Genomic DNA, 18030 nt, shown 5'->3' on the forward strand with positions numbered 1-18030 from the left:
ATCAAATAAATGGAACTTTGATGAGCATAAGAGGATTTTTGTAAAAAACATTAAAAATCTTACTGATCCCAAGCGTTTGAGCGGCAGTGTATTTTAAAGATAGTCCTCATTGACTTCCATAGGTTGGAAAAAAATAAATACAGTGGGGATCATCAACTGTTTGGTTACTCACATTGTTCAAAATATATTCGTTCGCGAGTAAATGATGGCACTTTGCATTTTTGGGTGAACTGTTGCTTTAAAAAACGTTTTTGAACATCCACCCAGCAGTTAAATATTGTGGTTGCATGTGTCTGCTGACAGTTTAATTAAAAGTGCACGCACAAATCTGTCATTATACGGGTGTTCCAGGGACGTTGGGAGTGTGAGCCTGGTCAACTGGCTAGATGCCACTCCTGCGCTTTTACTTGTTTCCTTTAAATGTTAGATCGTTTCATGCATTATAAAGTTCAAATGACAAAAACAAAGGCCAGGTGCTCAATCAAAAGTAGACGAGGTACTCAAATTTTAAACTTTAGAAGAAAAGTGCCACACTTACTTAACAAAACTTAGACTTTGCTTTCTTTATATTTCTTCATTGAGCTAAACTGAGCATAAATACTGTTATTTTCTTGTTTATCACTGTGAAGCTGCTTTGAAACCATTTGTATTGTATAAAAGCTATGGAAATAAAGGTGTCTTGACTATACACAGCGACATAAATCAACAGCATCAACATAATCTGATAAGGAATATTAACACTTTACCTAAAGCCTTTATATACAGTATTTTAATGCATTAATGCATACTTGTAATGCATTTACGATATCATGAATAATTGCAACCCCAGTTATAATACTTATCTATTTATTGTTAAACTTTTAGAAAGTATAGTGCATTAAAACATAACAAACAAACCTTCAAATATTATAATGCATTTTAATTTTCACCCAGCAGTTAAATATTGTGGTTGTTTGCGTCTGAAGATTTAAATTATTTATAAATATGTATAATAATGCATTACACTGTGCATGATTATATCTTTCTAACGTATTAAACACAGTCTTCAATTAAAGTGTTAATGGAATATTATGTCTTCTGACAATTTGTGCAACAGTGAAACATTTATTTTTCTATTCACTACAGAATTATTTGGTTTTATGCATTGCAAACAAGAAATTGATGCTTGTTTGATATTTTCAGTTTTTGTTGACATTTAGAAAAAGAGTTGCACTGAACTAAATGTGGTGTTAAAAATAATTTTGCCTATTAGCTAGTAATTTTCACAATTATTGACAAAGAAACTGCAAGTAACATTTTGAATCAAGCCTGAAATTTGAAGTAGAAAGACTGAAAGAAAGGATTTCTTGCAAAGCATAATTTTTTTATTTTATTTACAACTTTAAAAATTTAATTGTAAAAGTGTGCAAATAAAAATAAATAAGAAAAGAACAAAGAATTACTCAGTTCTGCTTGGTTAATTTATTATGTGAGCGATTTTGTTTATTTAGACATCCACAGGTGACCGAGATTTCAGCCGTATGTGGAATAGTGTGGGATAAGCCTTCAATTTAAGCTAATGAGGGTTTTTATGCTGCTGATTGTGAGTGGTTTAGACAGATTTATCATATTGCATTGCTGTGTAAACAGTGTTGCTTCTTACTGTTGCTTAGATTTTGTATTACAGAGCAACAGCCACTTCTTCAGCATCCTTGGTTCCTATTTTCCCTTTTTTTTTCCTCCATTTTTTTTCCTCCATTGGAGATTAGAATAATTATTTTATAAAGTGAACAACTCATCCTATGATGCATTTATTAATTACACCAGCCTGAATGAATTCCAGTACTCGTTTTTACTCATTTTGAGACGCTGAGTCCAAAAGTAGTGTCTGTTTTGCTCGATCACATAGCACTTTCTCATAAAATATGATGTATTTTGTAGCATTTTTACTTACAGCAACCATTTATAAGGTAAAGAAGTCTTGTAGTCTTCATAAATGAACAGAAAACACCACAAAGACATGATTCCTGTCTGAATTTGACACAAAGTACATTTATTTTAGCCCATTTATGACATTATGCCTACTTATGATTTCAGTGTTATATTTATGGCCAGTGACAGAAGAAAATGTGGACATGAGCCAGATGCATCCAAAAAGCCACAGAAAAGGACGGATTTTGTGAACAAAAGATATTTTTGGATTATTTAAACACATATTTCACTCTTTTGCAGATTGTGCAAATAAGTTAATACATTATTTGTTTTTTCATGCACAACATTTTTTTCAGACTATTGGAAAGAAAACACCCAAAATACACTGTTAAGTGTTTCTTTTATAGCACTTTCTGTATTTCTGTCAATAGATTTCAATTACAATGGCCGTTTTCTCAAAATTATTTTTTTCTCCTACCCTGAGCCATAAATCTCCACTTCATTAACACTTACACAATCTATTCTGGAGATTTTTTTACAGAGGGATTTGTTCATATATTATTTGCTTGATATTATACAACATTTTATTCCCCCAAAAATGGTAAAAAAAATAAAAAAAAAAGTGACAAAATGAGATACTCAAAATCTCCTCTGTAAAAACATTTGACTCTAATATGTCAAAAAAATTAAACAAGAATTTTGAAACTGACTTTATCCAGTGTTTAGATTTTTGTTCTAGAAATTCATGCAAATAAGCACATATTTCAGTAAATAATGCCTTGTTTGCATATTTAAACCTAACATTTTAGAAAACTTGTAATCCAAAAAATGTTTGCAATTATCAGTGTAATCAATCAACTGGTTAAGTAAGGTGATAACTATTAGTTTGTTTGTTTTTTACCCTTTTCACCTGCAGTGTCTCGCCTTAAAGGCTGATACATAAATATATATATATATATATATATATATATATATATATATATATATATATATATATATATATATATATATATATAACAAAAAAATTTAAATCTCATTTTGTGAAAAAAAACTATAAAATCAGCAGCACTTAGGGCTGCTCGATTATGGCAAAAATCATAATCACTATTATATTTTATATATTTTTATACAACTTTATATGATTGATTAATTTAGAAAGCAATATAACAAAAAAAAGATATGAATGAAACAGTTCATACTTGAATAAAACAACAGTCTTCACTGTAAGAATTAAACATGCTTTGTTTCTCAGAAAAACTCTGTCAAGAGCAGTGAGTGATTTTGTCTTTGTCTTTTGTTGAGACGGCAGAAGGAATATTACTTGTGGCCGCTTTAAGAGCTGCACGGATCCAATATACTCTTACACACGGAACTGACGAAGGTTTACATGAAATAATCACCAAATGCCGCATTTTGACATATTTGCATGCATTTGACCGTTTAGGTACACATCTTCAGCTAAACGTTCACTTTCCTTGTCCATTTTCTGTTCAGTCTCTAAACGCATACACAGAACAGCACAAATTTTCTATTGTGCTTTTAAAAGCACAACATTAAATAAACAGTATTAAACTAAGCATGTCCCATTTTATGCAAGTCATGATTTTACTGAGTTGCATGAATTTCGATCAATTGCACAGCCCTACTTTAAATCACTGGCTTGATTTCAATATTTTATATCATCAGCAGGTCTGCTTTGAAAGCTTTATGCTTTGTTCTTTAATTTCTCTTTGGAGAAAACTCCCTGAAGCCTACTACAGCACTGAATCATTAAAGTTTGATCAAAAATAAAATCACACTTACTAACAGACTAAATATTCCTCCTCGTCATAAGTTGTACGACTGCTGAAGTTTGGTCTGTTGGCCAGTAAGTGAGAGTGTGTGATGCTAATGAGTCTGAATGCTGACGAAGCTGGCGGACGGCTCTCTGTCCCGCTTGTGCTGCGTTGGCTGTTTGATCTTGTTACCGGGTCGTGGCTTTGGCCACAGTGGAATCGTTCCACTTAGAGCATAAGTAGGTATGGTCACTAAAATTAGCTACTAAGGCATTTGACCCTTAACCCGCTGAGTAAAGGCAAGCTGAGACCAAATGCCATCTTTTCCAATGACTGATGCTTTTAACAAAAACTAACTAAATGGACTTTTTTGAGGACTGTAAAAGTATGAATCTCTCGATAACTGATAAAAAATGTTCATGTTTGATAACTTGTTTCTTTAAGGCGAGACACTGGAGGTGAATAGGGTAAAAAAAATGAACTAATAGTCATCACCTTACTTAACCAGTTAATTGATTCCATTGATAATTGCAAACATTTTTTGTATTACAATTTTCTAAAATGTTAGGTTTAAATATTCAAATGAGGCATTATTTAATGAAATATGTGCTAATTTGCACACATTTCTAGTACAAAAATCTAAACACTGGATGAAGTAGTGGTAGTAGAATTTTTTGACGTTAGAGTCAAAAGTTTTTTACAGAGGGAATGAAAATTATCTCATTTCGTCACTCCAAAATAATATTTTTTTTTTACCATTTTTGGGGGAATAAAATGTATAAAATCAAGCAAATCATATATGAAAAAATCTCTCTGTAAAACCTTCAGGATATAGTCAGGAATAAAATGTCAAGTTTGGTGTGTGCAACTGAAGTGGAGATTTATGGCTCAGTGTAGAAGAAAAAACTCATTTTGAGAAAACGGCCTTTAAAAATATGTATTGTAATTGAAATCTATTGACACAAATATATAAAGTGCTATGAAAGAAACATTTAACAGTGTTTTTTGGATGTTTTCTTTCCACTAGTCTGAAAAAAAAAACTAAAAGCCCAAAATCTTAAATTTGATAGGTGCATGAAAAAACAGCATTTTTGCCTGCAGTGTCTTCCCTTAAATGTGGAGTTTTACTCAGAAATAGGTCACACTGTGGAATTAAAAAGGATTGCATTTTACATTTAATGTTGACTTTAATAATATAAAAAAAGAAATCTTTGTAATAATTTTCATGACAAATTTATGACACCACGTTCCTCAATTATCAGTAATACATTGTAATGTGGGAAAAAAAAATATTTATTTATTTATCAATTTTGCACACTAAAAACATTATTAAAATAATATTTACAGAAATATTGCTGAAATAATAGCAAATTTCAGTATTAAAGTAATGGCAAGACACTTTGAATTAGACACTGCATTTAAAAGTAGAAAAACTTTTTTTTGTATAAATGTACTTTAGTAATCTTTGTTTTATGTACACAATTCTTTACAATTTTATTTTTACAATACAATTATGAACGTACAATTATAATTTTTTTATTTAATTTATTTACAATTTATTTAATTATCATGGTGTTTGTTTAATTTTTCTCTGGCTTTTAAGCAAAGATGTCAATAAATCTGGAAAATAAATTTAAATTTTCTTTTATGTATTAAAATAATTTTATATTTTTGATTTAAAGGAATTTTTAAAGTATTTTAATGCAAAATATGATTTTTTTTTTTTTTTTTTTTTGTCGTCGTCAGCTTATGCATTCATGACCCGTCTGATGCTGCATGTTTGGTTCCAGTTTATAAGTGTTTGTTTTTGTTCTTTTTTTTCAGGTTGCATTTGAAACCCCGCCCACAGTAGTAGATGAGGCCCCTGTTAAGGGGGAGGAGACTCCTGCAGAGGGGGAGGAGTCAGAGACAAAAGTGAAGCACGAACAGGGCACAAGCTCCACCCACCAGGAAGACCAGACCACAGAAGAACGTCTTCAGTTGCTGGTAAGAGTCAAATGATCACATGATCAGTTCGGACACACTTGACCTAATTTTTCTCTTTTTTTTTTTTTGTCAAATATTAATTATTAAAAAAAAAAACAATACAATATATTTTTGATTTGATTTGATTTTCAAATACAAATTGTGCCAAGGAATGATTTTCAGTTTGTTTTTAAGAAAAACTGAAGTTAAGAATTTTTTTCCCATGAAAAAAAAAAATGAAAAAAAATTCACACTGACATCAAATGTTTTTGTATATGCACAGATTTTGAACTTTTGGGCCTAAATATATTAATGGGAGCCTGGGATAAATATATGAATTAAATGGGTCTGGGACAAATTAATATTCACAGGATTTTTACTGTCATTGAAAACCTGGCAATATTAGGGAATTTAAAAACTATGATGGAAAAGTCACAAAAATCCTCAAAAGTCTTGAAAACCCTCATCTGTAAAAAAATGCTGTCATTTTTTAAGAAATTGTTCTTTTGTAAATGATAAAAAAAAAATCCTTACTTGGCAATCTCTTTGAATTTGATCAGTATATCCATGTTTCTGAACACATTTGATTTTTCTGCAGGAAAGTGAGTTGGGCAAGAAGAGGAAAGAATGTGAAGTTTTTGAGCATGAGGTGCGGAAGAGACAGAAACGATGTCTCGATTTGGTGAGTGTTTTTTCTCATATTTGAATGCTTGTAGTTTGTATCTCCTGTGTGTCAAGAAGGAAAGCACACTGTGTGATTGTGTTTGTTCACAGGAGAACCAGCTAGTGGACGAACGCAGCAGAAATGAGCACTTAGTGGAGGAGGCAGAACTCCTCAGGAAAAAGGCTCAGCTGCTCGACCAGGTGAAACGTTGTTAAATTAAACATTTCAGGAATAGTTCACCTTAAAAATTAACATTTGCTGAAAGTGTGCTCACCCTCAGGTCATATAAGATCTATATGAGTTTCTTCATCAGATTCTGAGAAATGTAGCATTCCATCACTTGCAGACCAATGGATGCTTTGCAGTGAATGGGTGCCGTCAGAATGAGAGTCCAAACAGCTGATAAAAACATCCACAAGTAATCCACACCACTCCAATCAATCCATTAACATCTTGTGTGTTAGTGAGAAACAAATCCATCATTAAGATTTTTTAACTTTAAGGGGAGACACTACATTCGAAAACAATGCATCCATCAAGTTTGACATTTTGGAGGTTTTGGTTTTTCATAAAGTGTTTTTCAGACTTGGGGAAAGCACTTTTTTCTATTTGTGTCAATAGATTTCAACTACAATACATATTTTTAATGGCCGTTTTCTCAAAATGAGTTTTCTCTTCTACACTGAGCCATAAATCTCCACTTCAGTCACACTTTACATTTTATTCCTGTCTATATCCTAAAGGTTTTAACAGACGGATTGGTTCATATAGAATTTGCTTGATTTTATACAAGATTTTATTCCCCAAAAATGGTAGTAAAAAATATAGTGTTTCTTGGCTGTTTTTTGTGACCCAAATTTCCCTCTGTAAAAACATTTAACTGTAATTTGTTAAAAAAAAAAAAATAATAATTAAACAGGAATTTGTAATGGACTTCATCCAGTGTTTAGATTTTTCTACTAGAAATGTATGCAAATTACTTAGTGCATATTTCATTAAATAATGCCTCATTGGAATATTTAAACCTAACATTTTAGCAAACTTGTAATACAAAAAATGTTTGCAATTATCAAAGAAATCAATCAACTGGGTAAGTAAGGAAATAACTATCAGTTACTTCTTTACCATATTCACCTGCAGTGTCTTGCCTTAAAGGATAACTGTTGCCAAAATGCAACCTGGGCTGTTTTTTTACTGTAAACGAGACAAACGTATATCTAAAAGCATAATTATGACAAACGAGCCGTTTTTGAGATTGACCGTTATTTCGTTTCGTGGTCAATGGCCGGTGAATGGGAGTACTAGGGGCATAACTTTGAGCGCCTCAAAATCGATATTTTTACAACATTAAGAAGGCTCGACACACCATGAAACTTTGCTCGAAGTATCGCCTGGGTCTCTACACATGAACTCCAGCATTGAGAACATTGTTTGTGTACACAGAGTTTACTAAAAAGAAAGGTTTTGAACAACTCAGTTTCACTGTTTGAGTTTCCGCTCGCAGCCGTCTCGCCAGTCAAGAAGTGTCCATCTCCGATTGCGAATGAATGGACTCCACAGGACGAAATATTAGGCTTATGTGAGGCTCATTTTACAACTAGAATGTTAATATTGTTTTTCACTTGCGACAAAACAACGAATTAGCCGTGCATTTATATGGAAATATGCTTTAGGAGCTATCCATCCGAAACTCAAACAGTGAAAGTGAGTTGTTCAAAACCTTTCTTTTTAGTAAACTCTGTGTACACAAACAATGTTCTCAATGCTGGAGTTCATGTGTAGAGACCCAGACGATACTTCAAGCAATGTTTTATGGTGTGTCGAGCCTTCTTAGTGTTGTAAAAATATCGATTTTGATGCGCTCAAATTTATGCCCTTAGGACTGCCATTCACCGGCCATTGACCGCAAAACGAAATAACGGTCAATAACAAAAACGGCTCGTTTGACGTAATTATGCTTTTAGATATGAGTTTGTCTCGTTTACAGTAAAAAAAAACAGCCCAGGTTGCATTTTGGCAATAGTTATCCTTTAAGCTTTCAGCTAAAGTCCATAATCCATAATAACCCTTCGTCCAGTGAAAAAGTGGCTTGATCTGAATCAGGAAAGAAATCTGCACAGGTCAAGCACCGTTTACAAGCCAAACCAGCTCTACACAAAAATGTGAGTGGATTTTGATGTGAGAAGTACTTTTTTTCACTGTAGGAAGTATTATTATGAATTATGGACTTATATTTTAGCCAGAAGCAACAGTTTGATTTTATTTCTTACAAACATGCAGCTTTGGACTAGAGTGGTGTGGATTACTTGTGGATTATTGTAATGTTTTTATCAGCTGTTTGGCCTCTCATTCTGACAGCACCCATTCACTGCAGAGGATCCGTTTGTGAGCAAATGATGAAGAAACAAACTCATCTACATATTAGACAGTGCGGGTGTGAGGACTATTCCCTTTAAGTGTGTTTATTCTCCCTCTGGGTGTTAAATCTTTATTTCTGTAGTCTCAGGCTGAAAATGAGGAGCTAAAGGAGCAGCTCTGTGTTTTGAACGCACGGCATAGTTCAGTTCTGGAAGAGAACCAGCGACTCCGTGCAAAGCTGGAGAACCTAGAGCAGGTCCTAAAGGTAAAACACTAACGTTTAATCCAATTTTAAACATGTTCCCATTGCATTCAGTGTGTGTAATCAGTTTGTGTTGTGTGTGTGTGAATCCGGTCACAGCACATGCGAGAGGTCGCCGAGCGCAGGCAGCAGCTGGAATTGGAGCATGAGCAGGCACTGGCTATCCTCAAGTTCAAACAGGATGAAATCAAGCGACTCCAGCGGGTCAGTTGAACATTTTCATAGTAATTCTGCTTTTGATGGGAATTTGTATAGGAATGAGTCTCTTGTTTGTGATTCATATTCCTCAGTGCAAACCTTCATGACACTGGTTCTAATCAAGGTTTATGTGATAAATCTTGCAGTTAATATCATGTCGTCATGTCATGCCTGGTTAGACCATTATGCCACAAATGCTGTGGATAAAGCTGTATTTCTATTAAACCCAGAATAACTCTTGAATATTTCAGGAGAAAAATATATGTATGTGTTAGTGATCCAATCTTTACTTGCCATTTTTCTGTCGTAGCATCATAAATTGTACAGCTGACAAACAATATTGTGCTGAAAATGTTTGATCCTATTTTTTTTTTTATTATTGTTTAAAATTAAATTAAAATCATTTATACTTGTTTCTTACATTATCACGTTTATTACTTATTGCAATTTTATGCAATTTATTCATTTATTTAGTCTGTGACTAATTGCTTATCCTTCTCATTGGCAAGTCCTTTTTATAAAAGCATTTTTAAGTGAATAAATGTAAATGAAAAATGTTAAATAATTTAAATAATTATTTATTGTTTATTAAATTTGTATTATTTACTAAAATTAAATTATTGAATATTGTGCTTAGTATTTTTTGTTAGCTCTGTGACAAATTGCTTATGTCCCTTAAGTAAATAAATCTAAATGTATTGTTTAAATTATTATTTATTGTTTATTAAGTTATTATTATTATTTGTTGCTGGCTCTGTGAATGTGAATGCAATTGCCAAAAAGCCAATTCTTTACCTCTGTGCCTCATTAAGCTAGTTGATTATTTAATTATTAAGATTTGATTGATGTAAATGATTGTTAATTTGTCATTTTCAGTTCTAAGTATTTATTCTAGTATTTTTCCTTTTGTTACAGCATGCATATGATGAATCAGATTATTATAAGTGTGATTTTGTGTTTACGAGTGTGTTCTGGTTTCACAGGCTCAGTTATTTGCTAAAAGAGAACATGAAGGTGTCGTGCAAATGCTGGAGGTGAGTTTCACATCTCGTTTCTTTGTGTTTGTTTTTGTCCTGATAGTTTCTTGTTAAATTAACCAGTTGAATTGCATTAATGAGTGGATGATAAAAACCGTCTGTGTTTATAATGCTTGGGGTTTTATTGATCGTGTATTTGTGTGTTGTCTAACTGAATTATGTTTTTCTCAGGATCTGGTGCAGCTCGTATTGCACAGAGAGCTGGTAGAGTACAGTGTGTGCACTTCCTGTTTGATGTGTTGCATTTCCTGTTTCTCTCTCTAAACTGCATCACTGATGATTGTATGTGCAACCTGCAGAGGGCTCTGTTTACCTACTAGTCATTTTTTTCACTTTTTAAAAGTACTGTGTTGTTTCACATACAATATGCCATCTATTCAAATTTTAATCAAATGAAATAATTTCTGCAAGCTGTTTTAAGAAGGTGTTCTTAGCTGGACAAGGTTTTAGCACTCAAATAAGCACAACAGGGGCTTAACAGTTCTCATCAGCTTTTTTGTGTTGTAATAACATCAATATGCAATATGCGACTTTAAAATGCAAAAATAAAATTAAATATATTTCTTTAACAATGCATGAATGAGCATTGCTTAGACAGCTTCGCCCTTTAGAGCCAACTTAACTTTAGTTTCTAGAGCTTGTGTGTCTATGTGGTTTGTGCAAGCTGTTTTAAGAAGGTTTTCTCAGCTAGACAAGGTTTTAGCACTCAAATAAGCACAACAGGGCTTAACAGTGCTCGTCAGCTTTTTTTGTGTTATAATAACAGCAATATGCAACTTTAAAATGCAAAAATAAAATGAAATATATTTCTTTAACAATGCATAAATGAGCATTGCTTAGACAGCTTCGCCCTTTAGAGCCAACTTAGATTTAGTTTCAAGAGCTTCTGTGTCTATGTGGTTTGTGCAAGCTGTTTTAAGTAGGTTTTCTGAGCTAGACAAGGCTTTAGCACTCAAATAAGTGCAACAGGGGCATAACAGTTCTCGTCAGCTTTTTTGTGTTGTAATAACATCAAAATACAATATGCAACTTTAAAATACAAAAATAAAATTAAATATTCTTTTAACAATGCATGAATGAGCATTGCTTAGACAGCTTTGGTCCTTTAGAGCCAACTTGGCTTTAGTTTCTAGAGCTTCTGTGTCTGTGTGTTTTATGCAAGCTGTTTTAAGTAGGTTTTCTGAGCTAGACAAGGTTTTAGCACTCAAATGAATGCAACAGGGCTTAGCAGTGCTCATCAGCTTTTTTGTGTTATAATCACAGCAATATGCAACTTTAAAATGCAAAAATAAAATTAAATATGTTTCTTTAACCGTGCATAAATGAGCATTGTGTCTATGTGGTTTGTGCAAGCTGTTTTAAGAAGGTTTTTTTAGCTAGACAAGGTTTTAGAAAAAAACAACAATGCATGAATGAGCATTGCTTAGACAGCCTTTGAATATGGTAATAATAAGCAATACATTTACTTTCTTTTATCGGAAGTGACTTGCAATGAATGTGACCTTTATACCATATCATTATCAGTAGGAATCAAACCCTTGATCTTGATGTTGCTAGCAGTTTCCTAATTGGTTTCTGAGTGTATGCAGCTCAGATTTGATCTAGAAAAATATAGTATGAAGTATTTCATTCGAGTACCTTGAAACAAAAATCATGAAAAAAATTCATAATGCTTTTGTGCGTTTTGAGTCTCAGGGGTTAAGATGCATTCAGCAGTGATGCGGTTCAACAGGTTCTGGATTGCAGCGTTTAATAATCTAATCTAATATCTGCTTTGAATGCTTTTAAAATGCATGATGTTTCCTCTCTCTTTCTGTCCTGTACTTTGTGTTTTGTTGGCCGCTAACCAGAATACACTGGACTGCATGCAGGTATCAGACCCGCTCAAAACACATTCATTTGGCCCTTTAGAGCCAACTTAGTTTTAGCTTCTAGAGCTTGTGTGAAATGTGGTTTGTGCAAGCTGTTTTAAGGCGCTTTTCTTAGCTAGACAAAGTTTTAGCACTCAAATAAGTGCAACAGGGCCAGAAATGTACGTTTTATTAGCTGGTGCCCATCAGCTTTTTTGTTTTGCAATGGGCAAATGCATTTTGCTGACAATTTTCTAATGTTTTAAGGATAAACGAAACACATAAAGTTTAAATGTGACGCACAGACTTTTGAGGTGAGAGTTTTACAGGAAACTCTTTATTTTTAGAGTTTGAGCATTGACTGAATAAGTGACAGTCGGCCAGTTAATGTGTGTGTGTGTGTTTGTGTGAGAATGTGTTTTTGAGCCTTGTGCTCTCGGTGTGCCAGGAAACCGAACCACAGAGCCGGAAGTGAAACTAGCTCGCCGTACTCTCACAAGCTCAAACACTTGAGTTTTTAATGCTTTTACTACATGTTTGTGTTCTACACTCAGCAAAATGGCTTTTACCTCTTTCCTTTACCCTGTTTACCTCCATTTCACTCACTGTTTCACTTATGAAGCTTTGCTGTATTGCAAGATGCTTTTTTACTCAGACTGTGTATATGTCATGTGGTGCTGATAGCAGACTAAATGTGTTAATGCAGTTGTTTAGAAAAGCTACACATGAGACTTTTAATTTTGTTGTTGTTGTTTGTTCTTTAGGTTTTAGTAACAAAAAATCTTAACATATGTAAGAACTATTAAAATAGCCTGTATAAAACAATAGAACTTATACCATATATGTGACCCTGGACTACAAAAGCTGTCTTAAGTAGCACGGGTATATTTGTAGCAATAGCCAAAAATACATTGTATGGGTTGAAATAATAGATTTTTCTTTTTTGCCAAAAAACATTAGAATATTAAGTAAAGATATTTTTTACATTTCCTTCCGCAAATATATCAAAGCGTAATTTTTAACTAGTAATATGCATTGTTAAGAACTTTATTTGAACAACGTTAAAAGCAATTTTCTCAATATTTATATTTATTTATATATTTATATTTATATTATATTTATTTATATTGCACCCTCAGATTCCAGATTTTCAAACAGTTGTATCTTAACCAAATATTGTCCTATCCTAACAAACCGTACATCAATGGAAATCTTATTTATTCAGCTTAAATCATAAATCACAATTACAAAAACCTTGACCCTTATGACTGGTTTTGTGGTCCATTGTCACATATTTTGAGGAGGGTTGTGCTGTGTCTGATCAGACTTAAGATATTAATTATTTGTTTATGAACCTATATCATCCTGCAATGATGCTTTTATAAAACTTGAAATAATGTGCATATTGTATTTTATATATATATTGTAGTATTAATATTGTTATCTAAAAAACCTGCACCATGTTTAAATTACGTTAATGATTTTAACAGACGATTAGACTTGATTTTCATCTGTTGGATGATAAATAATATTTATCAGAAAACAGAGGAGTATGAAGTTATAGAATTTTTCCCTAATTTGCACCTCCATAAAATGTGTGTTTTCTCTTCAGCAATTTGTTAAAAGATTATATATATAGATTTTTTTATTTTTAACTGGTTTCAAATTCATTTAGTGTTTGGTTAATTTTTTGAGAGCACCTCCCACTAAGATTAATAACCTGAAAAACACAAAAATGTGACACAAAACCTGTCATAAGGGTACATTTTTTTAAGTTGAGATTTATACATTATCTAAAAGCTGAATAAATAAGCGTTCCATTGATTTGGTAGGATTGGGCAACATTTGGCAGAGATACAACTAGTACTTCTTAGAAATGCATAATCAAAAATTAAGTTTTGATACATTTACGGAAGGAAATTTACAAAATATCTTCATGGGATATAATTTTTGGCATAAAAGAAAAATCCATTATTTTGACCCATACAACGTATTGTTGGCTATTGCTACAAACATATGGGCTACTTAAGACTAAGTCATAAATGTCTTGAAAACCAAAAGGATTAATCTCTAAAATTGACTTCTAAGATAGATATTTTTGTTTAGACAAATGATCAATTATTCAACATAAGAGACTTGCCCAATTAGAGAGGATGTAATTTTCATTGCATCATCACATGCTCTGATTGGCTAATCCCACATGTGCATCATCCATTGCCTTGGCTGACTAATTGCTTTTGCATTTCGTCATCATACAAGCTGACATGTTTAATATATTAATGCACATCATGAATTTGAACTAATATTAATGTTGACTCTGTGTGTAGGCAAAAGTTCGGGAGCTGGAGGAGAAATGCCGCAGTCAGAGCGAGCAGTTTGGGATGCTGTCACTGGAACTGGACAAATTCAGAGTTCAGGCCTCAAAGATCGACCTGTCGGGCCCCGGCCTGCTGTCCAGCCCCAGCCTGACCCAGTTGACCAATGGGGTCGGCCTGCCTGGTGAGACCGGTACGCTAAATTACTGATCATTACCCAACAGATAACAGATGCTTTTATATTTTTTGGTGCCAGTGCCAGTGGAGTTTGACATTATCATTAGTTTCTAAGTTAATTAAGCTCATATCCATTATACTAATATACAATGAAAATAATTACTTTTTAATCTGAGAAATGTATTTATTTATTTTATAATCAGTACTTAATATGTAAGTTTGAGGCCAGTAAGATTTATTTATTTATTTATTTATTTTAAAGAAATGAATGCTTTTACTCAGCTAGGACGTATTAAATTGATCAAAAGTGACATTAATGACATTTATAATGTTTCAAATAAATACTGTTCTGTTGAACTTTCGATTTATCAAAGATAAACTTATTATGTTTTCCACAAAAATGTGCATCAGCACAACTGTTTTTGATATTGAAAAAAATAAAAATGTTTCATGTGCAGCATATTAGAATGATTTCTGAAGGATCATGTGACACTGAAGACTGTAGTAGTGATGCTAAAAATTCAGGTTTGATCACAGGAATAAATTACATTTTTAAATATATTCACATTAAAAACAGTTATTTTAAATTATAAAATTATTTCACAATATTACAGTTTTTACTGTATGTTTGATCGAATAAATGCAACCTTGTTGAGCTGAAGAGACTATTTTTATCTTACCAGCCCCAAACTTTTGAACAGTGGTGTTTCTATAATAATCATTGATTTCTCTGGATGTTTCTCATATGTGATCCTGGACCACAAAACCAGTCTTAAGTCGCTGGGGTATATTTGTAGCAATAGCCAAAAATACATTGTATGGGTCAAAATTATTGATTTTTCTTTTATGTCAAAAATCATTAGGAAATTAAGTAAAGATCATGTTACATTAAGATTTTTTGTAAAATTCCTACTGTAAACCTATCAAAATGTAATTTTTGATTCGTAATATGCATTGTTAAGAACTTAATTTGGACAACTTTAAAGGTGATTTTCTCAGTATTTTGATTTTTTTGCACCCTCAGATTCCTGATTTTCAAATAGATGTATCTCGGCCAAATATTGTCCTATCCTAACAAACTATACATCAATAGAAAGCTTATTTATTGAGCTTTCATATGATGTATATATCTCAGTTTTGTAAAATTTAACCTTATGACTGGTTTTGTGGTCCAGGGTCACATATTAGGATGCCGGGACTAAAAGCGTGTTTATTACGCATATTGGGGGACACAACAAATGAATGGGGAAATAAATTATATTTCAATATTCCTATGAAATATTATATATTATTATGAAAATCTTGTAAATTATTACTCTCATTATTTAACTTATTTTTTCATTACATGTTACATGTCACATTTATATGCAAATTATATTTAGTTATATGCAAATCACATTTATATGCAAATTATATTTAGTTTATAGATTCATTGTATATAATGAGAAAACCCATTTACAAACATTTTACATAAAGAAAAATGTATAAAAAATTGTTCTGTTATAACATAGTTGAGACTCATCTTTATACAAAGTTTGGTTAAAAAAATAAATCCTAAAACCTAAAAATGTATTGCCGATTTTAAAAATATATATATTTTTGCCTATGCATGTTTTTTTTTTTCTTGTTTCTTTCTTTTTTGGAGTCCCGATGTCCTATACCAAGGACATAGCATCACTTATAAATGAAATATAAATTTTTAAAAATTGTAAAATTCTTTCTTTTTTTTTTTTTTTACTCTAAACCAGGGGTTTTCAAACCTGTCCTGGAGCCTCCCCTGCCCTGCACATTTTGCTTGTCTCTCTCATCTAATACACCTGATTCAAATCATCAGCTCATTAGTAGAGACTGCAAGACCTGAATTGGGTGTGCCTAATAAAGGAGACATACAAAATGTGCAGGGCAGGGGAGGCTCCAGGACAGGTTTGAAAACCCCTGCTCTAAACAATGTAATAACATGAAAAAATACCATTTTTTTTACAAAACTTTTTCCCAGGTCTCAGGAGGATAATGCATTATGGCTTTGTCTACACACAGTATATTGCACACAATATATTGCCATAGAATTAGGCCAAAACAAGCTGCATTTTAAGGTTAACATAGAATTGCTGCTTACTTTTTGGACCAGCTTTTGTCAGATTCACACCTATGCTGTCTAGGTTGGCAGCTTACTAGGTTTTGGAGCACAGCCTAAGAATGAGTGTCTGAGATCCATAAGTGGATTGCATCTGCATTATCCCCTCTTTTTCCAGGCACAAATGCCTCATGGGAAGACATCGCTTTCTGGAGTTTGGAGGGTAATGAAGCCCTCTGTGACGCCTCTGAGCCTGGTACTATTGAACTCGGTTTGGTTCTAGGTTGTTGACGTCATGTGTCCACCTGCATGAATAACACATGGAGTGTGACCTTGTAGTAAGCAGTGGGCAGAAGGGGTCACATCCATGAAGAGTTTGATATGATCAGGACTGAGCTAGAGCTGGGCGATATGACAATATATATAGTGTGAGAAACCCATACAGTCAATCATACCGCCCACCCCTAACCTGAACCGCTTTGTGATTTGATTGCCGTTTTATGTGTTGATGATGGTGGTTTGCAGATCTCACCTTGTTAACATCGGTTTGGTTTTGATTTTGTCTATGGAAATGATTTGGTTTTGTCATGTGATCACTTATGCAATTGGTAGCACATTGCATGTTTCTCAGCTTTGTGAGCATATGATTGACTGCTTATTCTGATGGACCAATCAGAATTCACCATTATGATCTGTGCTTCATGACAGCTGCTGCTTGACTATGTTTGGAATGGTTTACTACCATAATACTTGTAGGGTACGACAGGGCTAAAGGCGGCTTTGACATTATTTTCCTCTGTTATTGTCACTTTCCAAAACATCTGCTTTTCAAGATACACATGCAAATGTGTCTAAACCAATTCTGTGCTTACTTGATCTAATATACGATATTTGTAAAAATGTTGTAGATTTAAGTAGCAAATGAGAATCGCTAAACTTATTCATTATATCTTGTGACAAAGGCCTTCTTAATGATTTTCAGTTTTGTTTAAGGTAATTAAAGCAACAGGTTTTAAATAACAAATGAAAATGTAAAAGCGTGGTATTTGGGGTAAAAAAGCACCCTTGCTGTTGGGACTAAAATGCACAATAATTAACATGGTAATTAATAGAAGGCTATCTTTTCTATTTGTTGACATGACATTGTTAGATTCAGATGGTAAATATCAGATATTATGTTGGGTGTCCGTCTTAGAGTTTCGAATTAAACATATTTAAAAACATGAAATTCCTGAAGAATCTTCTACGCTTTAAAAATAATTTGCAGCATGCCAAAGTGCAATTTATTACACGATGCAATTCACTCAACTAATGAACCTAAGTGATGTCCGCTGTCTTTTTTGACATTTTGACTTTAAATTGGATTAAAATGTAAATGACAGTAACAGTAAATATTTCCAAGATGATAATAGATAATTGGATACTTAGTAAATTAATCATGCAA

General features: G+C 32.9%; 1 protein-coding gene across 1 annotated transcript in view; it reads left to right on the forward strand.

Annotated features, from left to right (window-relative positions):
* Nucleotides 1-18030, forward strand: part of tspoap1 (TSPO associated protein 1) — a 127360-nt gene that overhangs the window by 78665 nt on the left and 30665 nt on the right. The window contains exons 10-19 of the mRNA XM_073840146.1: nucleotides 5511-5672; nucleotides 6250-6333; nucleotides 6426-6515; nucleotides 8816-8938; nucleotides 9035-9139; nucleotides 10117-10167; nucleotides 10342-10374; nucleotides 14348-14528; nucleotides 15011-15013; nucleotides 16765-16824. Of these exons, the coding sequence (XP_073696247.1) occupies nucleotides 5511-5672; nucleotides 6250-6333; nucleotides 6426-6515; nucleotides 8816-8938; nucleotides 9035-9139; nucleotides 10117-10167; nucleotides 10342-10374; nucleotides 14348-14528; nucleotides 15011-15013; nucleotides 16765-16824 (892 nt within the window). The remainder of the gene's footprint in view (nucleotides 1-5510; nucleotides 5673-6249; nucleotides 6334-6425; nucleotides 6516-8815; nucleotides 8939-9034; nucleotides 9140-10116; nucleotides 10168-10341; nucleotides 10375-14347; nucleotides 14529-15010; nucleotides 15014-16764; nucleotides 16825-18030) is intronic.

The sequence above is a fragment of the Garra rufa genome, chromosome 5, assembly GCF_049309525.1.
Source record: "Garra rufa chromosome 5, GarRuf1.0, whole genome shotgun sequence".
NCBI classification, from domain to species: Eukaryota; Metazoa; Chordata; class Actinopteri; order Cypriniformes; family Cyprinidae; genus Garra; species Garra rufa.